This window comes from Corvus cornix, chromosome 10, assembly GCF_000738735.6.
Source record: "Corvus cornix cornix isolate S_Up_H32 chromosome 10, ASM73873v5, whole genome shotgun sequence".
Taxonomy (NCBI): Eukaryota; Metazoa; Chordata; class Aves; order Passeriformes; family Corvidae; genus Corvus; species Corvus cornix.
The window spans coordinates 12,749,300-12,758,425 of NC_046340.1; the positions used below are offsets into that span (position 1 = coordinate 12,749,300).

At 64.1% G+C, this 9,126-nt stretch overlaps 1 protein-coding gene across 1 annotated transcript; it reads right to left on the reverse strand.

The window, feature by feature from the left end:
- Positions 1–599: 599 nt before the first annotated feature.
- IDH2 (isocitrate dehydrogenase (NADP(+)) 2) lies at positions 600–4,782 on the reverse strand. Its single transcript, XM_039557470.1, has 11 exons — positions 4,667–4,782; positions 3,709–3,800; positions 3,156–3,321; positions 2,588–2,748; positions 2,360–2,503; positions 2,116–2,252; positions 1,857–2,008; positions 1,670–1,782; positions 1,482–1,579; positions 1,270–1,362; positions 600–918 (listed from the first exon to the last, which is right to left on the reverse strand). Exons 1-11 carry the CDS (start codon positions 4,755–4,757, stop codon positions 831–833), a joined length of 1,335 nt encoding a protein of 444 aa, XP_039413404.1. The 5' UTR covers positions 4,758–4,782; the 3' UTR covers positions 600–830.
- Between the last annotated feature and the right edge of the window lie 4,344 nt (positions 4,783–9,126).

Here is a 9,126-nt window from a genome sequence, read left to right on the forward strand (position 1 = left end):
GAGGTGGGGGTTTGCCTCCTCCATGCCCAGGGATTTGGCAGGGAAGCAGCTGGGGCAGTGCTGAGCCTGGCACCACTCTCTGGGCTCTTCACTCTCCCTGCTGTGGGGCAGAGGACTCGCAGCACCCGCAGCATTGCCCCCCAAGTGTGCCCAGAGTTGGGTAGGGTCCTGGCAGGCATCAGGACCTGGGGACTAGCCAGGGCACAGGGCCTGGGACAGCCATGCTGACCCCACACACACCCTACGCTTTCTGTCAGTCTCTGTGTTCCCTGAGGCTGAGCACCATCTGCCCCATCCCCAAAAGCCCTGGGGTGGTTTTGGGTGTGGCACCACTCATTCCCCCACAAGGCAGTGTGCCTACTACCCCTGCACCCACCTTTTTCCCCCCCACTGTCATCCAGCCTTGGGGCAGGATGGAGATGGCCACAGCCTTGGGCAGCCCCAACCCCTCCTCAGCATGGCAGGGCTGTGGACCCCCATATGCTACCTTCAGGCCAATGTCAAAATGCTGGAGTGCATGGCCCCCCCAGGCTGGCAAGGCTGAGCTGAGGGGTCTGGCTGCCCCTCGTGCCTGCATTGTAAAGCTGTGCCGTATGATGTGCTGTGGCTGGGGAGACATTTAATGGCACCACACGGTTATGGGGTACATGAATCAGGACAAACGCACCCCCCCACCCCCAGCCCTACACACCCCTGCTACAAAGGCTTGAAAAACACTCCTAAGAAAACATTAGAAAAATTATTCAACTGTTCCTGAGCTGTGTTGGGGAGCTGGGGGGGCACTGGGCCCCTCCCAGCCTCATCCATCCCAGAGACAGGGAGGCTGTCCCCTATTTCTTGCCCAGAGCCTTGTCCAGGTTGTTCTTGATGGCATCGAGGAAGTCAGTGGTGTTCACAAAGTGCTCATTCAGCTTCACACTGGGGAGACAGAGGAGGACTGGTGGGGGTCCCTGCCCACCTCCCACAGGCACCACATCCGGGATGAGTCCAGGATGTGGCCCCTGCCCAATCTATCAGCTGTAAATAGCCACCCCGCGTCCCTAGGGACTGTCCAGAGCCCAGTAGCTGCCTGTGGCCACTGTGCACAGCCAGCTCCTGGTCACTTTCCTACCCTTGTGGCTGCCCTGCAGGACCAGCCCGTCCTTGTGGTCACTATGCTGTTCTTGTGGCCACGCCACAGGGTTATTCCACCCTCATGGTCACCCATGCAGCCATCTTGCCCTGGTGCAGGTGGCTGCCCCCGTGCTCTGCCCTGAGAGCCACCCTTACTTGGGAAGGCCGTGGATGCAGCCAGCAAGGTCTTTTGTCATCGTCCCGCTCTCCACTGTGTCCACACAAACCTTCTCCAGTGTCTGCGCAAACCTGGGGACGGCAGCACTGTGGCTCCAGCACGGCTGCCGCCCCGGGCCCTGCCACAACTGCGACCAGAGCAGCTGCTGGCAGGGACCCTCACCTGGGGATCCCCACCCCACCCTGCTCACTTGACGAGGTCAGGGTTACTGTCCAGCTTGCCCCGGTGCTCCAGGCCACGCGTCCAGGCGAAGATGCTGGCAATGGGGTTGGTGCTGGTCGGTCGTCCCTGCACAGAGAGTGTGGTCAGCTGTCTGGTGTGGGCACCGTGCTGTGGGCAACCCAGCACAGGCAGCTCACACTGGAAGAGCACGCCCACCTTCTGGTGCTCCCGGTAGTGGCGGGTGACAGTGCCATGGGCAGCCTCAGCCTCGATGGTCTTCCCATCCGGACACACCAGGACAGAGGTCATCAACCCCAGGGAGCCGAACCCTGCGGTGGGACAGGGGTCAGGACAGCTCCCAGGGGTGATGATGCGGAGTGCACTGCACCCTATGCTGCCCCACCTTGGGCCAGGATGTCGGACTGGACATCCCCGTCGTAGTTCTTGCAGGCCCAGACAAAGCCGCCGGAGGATTTCAACATCTGGGCAACCATGTCGTCGATGAGCCGGTGCTCGTACCAGATCTTTAGCTTGTCAAACTCCGTCTTGTAATGCCTGGGAGCCCAGGCCAGGGGTCAGCCATGCTCACCCCAGGTGGGTCTCACTGCCAGCGCCCCCAGGACAGCCCCCTCAACAGCCCAGATTTCCCCCCAGGTCCATACTTATCGAAGATCTCCTGGAAGATGTCCTTGAAGCGCCCGTCGTAGGCCTTGAGGATGGTGTTCTTAGTGCTCATGTAGAGCGGCCACTTCTTCTGGACAGCATACTGGAAGCAGCTGTGCGCAAAGCCAGAGATGGACTGCAAGGGAAGCATGTGAAGCTTATGGGCCCATCCCTCAGCCTGGCATCTCCCCCAGGGTGGCAAGGCACACTGCCCTGCAGGGACCCCTTGAGCCCCACCAGTACCTCGTCCGTGTTGTACATGCCCATGCCCACGCCGCCGCCGGGGAAGTTGAACACCTCCCACTCCTTGGACCCGCTGCCGTCCTTCGGCGTGAAAACCATCTTGAACGTCCCAGACTTGCTCACGACAAAGTCGGTGGCTTTGTACTGTGGGGGGCCAGGCAGAGCGTCAGGCAGGGACTGAGGGAGCTGCTGGCCAGCCACACGCTACTGGTCCCTGCACTGGCTCACCTGGTCACCGTGGGCATGGCGGCCAATGGTGATGGGCTTAGTCCAGCCGGGCACCAGACGAGGAATGTTCTTGCAGATGATGGGCTCCCGGAACACCGTCCCCCCCAGGATGTTTCGGATGGTGCCATTGGGGCTCTTCCACATCTTCTTCAGCTTGAACTCTGTGGGGCATGCAGAGGTGGGACTCCTGAATGACCCCCCAGTCCCCCTGAAGTACATGGCCCCTGCCAGCACCCAGCTCCACTGTGCCACGGGCTGCTGCCAGACCCTGCTGCAAGGCTGGTCAAGGGGAGGGACAGCCAGCATGAGATCATGACTGGCACGGGGCAGAGGTCAGTGTGTCCCCAGTCCCCCATGGGGTCCCCACACCACCCATGAGCCCCCCCAGGGTGGGGAGAGGGGCACAACACTGGGAATGGTACAGTCCCCAACCCACCAGAAACCTGAGCTGGCAGTGGGAAGGCACCGCTGACCCCAAGGGGCTGTGCACAGACAGGAGGCTCAGCACCCCATGGAGCTGCCAGCATCCCCCGCTGCAGTGGGAGCTCGGCCCCTTGCCCCTGCCCACCTTCCACCCTGGCTTCATCGGGCGTGATGGTGGCACACTTGACAGCCACGCTGTACTTCTGGGTGGCCAGCGCTGAGTCAATGGTGACCTGGTCATCTGTCTTGTCCCGGTGTGGCAGCCCCAGGTCAAAGTATTTTAGCTGGACATCCACGTTGGGCAGGATGAGCTGAGGGGCCAGGAGAGTGTCAGAGTGGGGGGACAGTGCAGGCTCTTGGGACCAGCACCATGGCATGGCCAGCCCTGGCACCCAGCCTGGCCCAGCCTGGCTGCCTGCCCAAGATGGTCCCCCTGGCCAAGATGTTCCTGCTGGCCAGGATGATCCCCCCCGCCTTGAATAGGCCTCCCTGTGTGGGACAGCTCCCGCTGCCCAGGACCACCTCACTTAAAGGTCTTTCTGGTAGTTGTGCCGATTTTAGCACCTGCTTCCTGCAGACAGAGGGACAGAGGTGGGAGGGACAGACAGAGAGCAGCGTAGGGATCACCTGTTCCCTGTACAACCCCCCCAGCTCCACTTGTGGCACACCCGCCCATTCCTGGGGCAGGACCCCATCACCTTCTCCTTAATGAAGGCCCAGATGATTCGTGTCATCTCATCTCCGTCCATCTCCACCACCGGGTTTGCCACCTTGATCCGCTTGTCGGCATCTGGAGAGCAGTGTAGGGGCATGTTGGGGTGCACCCCTGGTCCCACAGCTCCACACCCTTGTATGGGGCCAGGGCATCCTGTGGGCTCTGTCCTGCCAGGTGTGGTGCCACCCTGGCTCAGGGACAGGTACAGGTCAGGTGCAAGCTCCCCGCTGGGGTCTGGGCCAGTTACTGGGGCCAATACTGCTGGAGTGGGGGTCAGAGTGTAAAATCTGCTATGTGAGGGGGACAAGAATAGAGACACATTTCTCTCAGAGTGGGACCTGCATGCAAGCCAGGCTGCAATGCCTCAGTCAGATCAAGAACGGGACCAGAATAAGGAGCAGGTGCAGTCCCCTGGGGCGAGACCCAGGCACAAACCAGGGTGCAAATCCCTGTGTGGATCCTGGACCAGGACTAAACCTGGGTGCCAAACTTGTCTGTGGATCAGGCTGTAAAACCCCACGTGGTACCCAGAGCAGAGGTGACCCCTTCTGAGTGGGACCGGAGCACTGCCAGGCAGCAAAACTCTGCATGGCACTGGGAGTAGGAGTGAACCCTCCTGGGGAGCAAAATCTCGCGTTGGTCCGGGACCTTGAACGAACCACCCCCCCTAGGTTCAGAGCAGGTACGAGCTGGAGTGCAAAACGCCACGTGGAACCGGGACCAAACGCCCCAGGATCAGACCTAGCTATAAAACGCGGCGTGGGTCCGCAAATCCCCGCGGACCGTCAGTAAGAGTGAGTCCGGATCCAATTTCAGACACCGCCCCGAAAAGAATCCGAGCCGCCCCCCCCCGTGGGTCTGGAGCACACCCCCCTCGTGGCGTGCGCAGCCCCGAGGACACGGGGGTCTCCCCCCAGAGCCCCCCAAGGTTCCCCACTCACAGTGCCGGCGCTGCTCCACGCCGGCGGCGGGGAGCGGGCAGCGGGACAGGCGGCTGAGCGCCGGGGCAGCGCGGAGGTAACGGGCGGCCATGGCGTGGGCGGACACGACGGGGCGGACACGGGGGCGCGGTTCTCTCCGCCCCGGGGCGGGACAGAGCCCCGGCCCCCCCGTGGGGCCCCGCGAGGGCTCTGGAGGGGCCCGCGCGGGGTCCCGCGGTGGGGCTCGGGCCATTGCTGCATCCCGCCCCAACGCCAAAGCACAGAGTGGCCGCGATCCGCTGCGGTCCCCATTCCCATCAGAGGGATGCTGCATCCCTGGGTACATCGGGGTTGCGGATAGGCGGTCAAACCCCACGTGGAACCAGGACCAAACCCACCCGGGATCAAACCCGGCTCTAAAATCGCGTGTGGAATCGGGACCGGGCCCCCCAGGACCAGATCTAGCTGTAAAACTCTGCGTGGGATCGGGACCAACCCCCCACGGAACCTGACTCAGTTGCCAAACCCCACAGGGATCAGGGACCAAACTCCCCCAGGACCTGATCCGGTTGTAAATCCCCTCGTGGAACAGGGAACAAAGCCCCCCTGGGACCAGATCCAGCTGCAAAACCCTGCATGGGACCGGGAATGAAACCTGGGGATCAGACCCACGTTTAAAATCCCTCGTGGAACTGGGAATGGCCCCACCCCCTGGGACCAGACCCATTTGCAAAATCCCTGGTGAAACCAGCATCACACTTCCTCAGGATCAAACCCAGCTGTAAAAACCCTCGTAGAACTGGGACCAAACCCGACTGCAAAACCCCGTGTGAAATCGGGGGGTACACTGGGGCTGGGGAATGCAGACATAGCCTGTCCCTACATGGAAGCCGGCGTCCCTGCTCATGGCTGGCGCGTGACTCGGCAGCTGGATCCAGCAGGACAAGGGCAACTGCCACTGTTTCACCAGAGACCTTCACCTTGCCTGGCCTCCGTGTGGGGAGGAGGAGAAGGAGGAGAACGACGGCGACAACGACAATGGGGGGTGATGCACACCAGGGGCACCCCGAGAAGGTGCATGGAGTGTGCCAGGGGTGCCAGGAGGCTGCTCAGGCTGGGAATTTGTTGTCCTGCTGTCCCAGCCAAGCCGATGGCTTTTTTTAGCCACATGGGACGGGCAGATCCTGCTCCAGGAGGAAAAACAGCCCTGGAGCTGGCAGTCCCTGGCGAAGGGGCTGGGGGAGCTGCGGCAGTCGTTGACGTCTGCCTGGCTTTAACATTAACCAGAGCAGGAGCCGCAGGACCGCAGCGGCGGGGGGGTCAGCAGTGGTCCGGGGTCCTGGGTGTCCCTGCTCCCACCGCCCACCCCGTGGCACCCCGTCCTGCCAGTAGCCCTGCAGCCATATGCCAGCACTGCTCAGGGGCTGCCTGGCTGCCGCCCCAGCTGCCCCCCTGGCTGCCCTTGCCCTGGCCCCGCGGTTGGAGCCGCCCAGTGACCGCAGCGCTGGCAGGACGAGGTTAGGCCAGCGCGGCGGCAGTCCCCCCGCGAGGAGAGGACAAGAGTGGCCATGTGGCAGAGGCCCAGGGAAGGGCCCAAACAAAAGGCACCGCCCGTTCATCCCTGGCTGCAGCCCAGCCACCCTCCCTGCTGTGCCACTCCAGCGTCCCCAGCGTGGCCGTCCTGGGGAGACCAGAGTGCTGGCAGGGCTGGCTGTGGGGCCGGGACCTCAGGGAGTGATGAGTCCCGCAGGTTTGGGACCCAGCCAGAGCATGAACAAGGACATGGCGGGGGGGCTCCATGTGTTCCCTGCTGCCCGCAGGCAGCCTGCGTCTGCCCGTGGAGGGGGCACCAAAGGGCTGACAGGGGCCGTGTTTCATTGTGCTGCCCTCAAATGCAAGAAGCCGCAGCACCGCCCAGAGCTGCTGGCCTGCAGGCTGGAGGGGGGGCTGTGTCTCCCCTTCAGCAACCGTCCGACCTCCTGGGGCTGCCAGCATGACCCTGCCTGGGACCCCTCTGGAGACTCCTGCCTGCCCAGCACAGCGGTGTTTCAGTACCCATGATCCCAGCAGCTCTGGGTACTGCTGACGCCCAGCTGCCAGCCACCAGCTCCGAGTGTGCCACTGTGGGGACGCCCATGGCCATGGTATCCCTGAACCCCACAGAGCCACATGTCACTGTGAGGTACCCAGACCCCTGAATTACCCCAAAACTCCCTAAGCTGGTTATCACCACAAGGATCTCACCATGATGCCTGGGGCCGTGCGCACCAGGTGCCCCCATGGTCACCCCTGCTACCAGGGACCCCCAGTGGGTGCTGCCCCCCAAACCATGCTCCCCAATAGCCTCCCGGTGTTGGAAGCCCCTCAGTGTGCACAGGACTGTGCACGCAGTCCTGGGCACACCAGCATGACCCCATCAAGGCCGGTACTATCGCAGAAACCACGGCGGGGCAGAGACAGGCGCCTCCAGTTCCCGCCCCCAGCAGTGGGGATGACTCCCCAGCCAGGAGCAGCCGCCCCCAGCCCTCGCTCCCCCGGGGCCCCCGGCGCGGTGGCGGGGCCGGGGCGGGCCGGGGCGGGGCCGGGAGGGGCGGGCCGGCCCTTTGTTGTGCTGCGGGCGGAGCCCTCCGGAGCCGCCCCCGCGCCGCCCCGCAACGCCGGCGGGGGGGGGGGAAACACCCCGGAGCCGCCCCCGCTGCCGGCGGCTCCTGCCGCGCCTCGGAGTCGCCGAGCGGGTGAGCAGCGGGGGGGCACCGGGCACGGGATGCGTGTGAGAGGAGTGAGCGTGCAAGGGGCGTGCGTGTGCAAGGGGCGTGCACGGGCGGGTGCGCGGGGTGCGTGCACAGAGCTGTGCGAGGGGAGGCGTGTGCACGTGCACGGGGGTCCCCGAGGGACACGTGCGCGGGGCTTTGCGGAGGGGCCGGGGGTGCGGGTGGATGTGGGAACGTGCGTGTGTGTGACAGCGCGTGTGCATCGGTGTGTGGCCGTGTGTGTGTGCGCCTGGGTGTGCCTGCGAGAGTTTGCGTGTGCCTGTGTACGCGTGTGTGTGCGTGTGCAAGCGTGTGAGCTCTGTGTGCGTGTGCAGGCTGCAGGCACACCGGGGGCCATTCCCACAGCCTGTTCCCAGACCTGTGTTTGCCGCCCAGGGCGTGAACACCCCGTGACCTCTCTGCGTGTGTTTACATGTGCTGGCTGTGCGTACGCCAGGGCTCGGCCGAGGGTGCGGAAGCGCACACATGGTGCTCAAGACAGGCGTCACAGGCTGCTCACGGGGAGGCATGCTGATGCACGCTCAGGACTCGGACATGCGTGTGTGTGGCGTGTCCCACGTGTGTGATGTGCCCTGGATACCTGGGGGGTGCACATGTGCTGTGTGTCCCAGACATGTGGCCACAGCACCTGAGGAGGTGTTGGTGCCCAGGCAGCCCCTGGTCTTGGGGTGCAGGGAGGGTTGGGGTCCCATGGGCTTTTGGGTCACCCCTTGGGCCTCAGTGCCTGCTCTGGCTGGGACTGCAGCTGCTTAGGGGGCTGGCACCCCCTCTGACCCCAGGGAGCACTGGGGCAAGGGTAGTGAGAGTGCCACAGGACCGAGAGTGCCATGGGGCTGAAGAGACCAGTGCTGGTTTGGGCTTTGCAGAGTCAGGACTGGCTGGGAAGGGGGCACCCATCCCTGAGCCTGGACCCCCTCATTCCTGCACTCCAGGGAGCTGACATGCCTATGCTTGGAGCCCACCACCTCACTGCCCCCCAATGGTGCTCACTGGCTGGGGTTTCTGCTGGCTCTTCCCTGTCCTGTACTAGGGCTGCCAAACAAGGAGTGGGGGTCCAGGGCAGCACCCCGTGTTTCCTGTAGCCCCTCAGGCAGGCAGTGTGGGGGTGCGAGCAGTGTGGGGTGCAGGCAGGTGCTGGCATCCCAGGGGACCAGGTGGACTGTAGGGATACCCTGTGGTCCTCTGAACTGAGTCTGCCATCGTGCAGGAGTGACGGGAGCAATGAGACAGGCATGTGTTGTGGGGTACCCAGTGCCCTGGGTGCAGGTCCCCCGCAGCGTCCTGCCAGGGCAAAGGGGGTGCTCTGGGGCAGTGGGGAGCTGGCTGTGTGCCACCATCAGACAGCACCGGCACCGCAGCCAGGAGGTTCTGGCAGTAGGGTCTGAGCTCACAGCGGGCCAGAGAGGTAGGGGGGCAGCCCAGGTTGGCCCCGTGGGAGGCCCTTGGCTCAGGCAGGGTGTAACAGCTGGTGCACATGGAAAGGGGGATGCTCCGGGGCCCCGTGGGGAGCCCTGTCAGGCCAGAGGCTCCCCCAGCCCCTCGTCCTGCTTGAGGCCCCTCCCAGGAGGCTGTCAGGACGCAGCAAAGCGGAGCCGTGTGCTCCAGCTGCGGCCATGCGGCTGGGTATCCCTGCTCCGGTGAGACCCGCAATCTCCGAGCAGCCGGCGCTGAGCAGCTGGGGCTGGAGCATCGGTGTGACTGTGCAGGGCC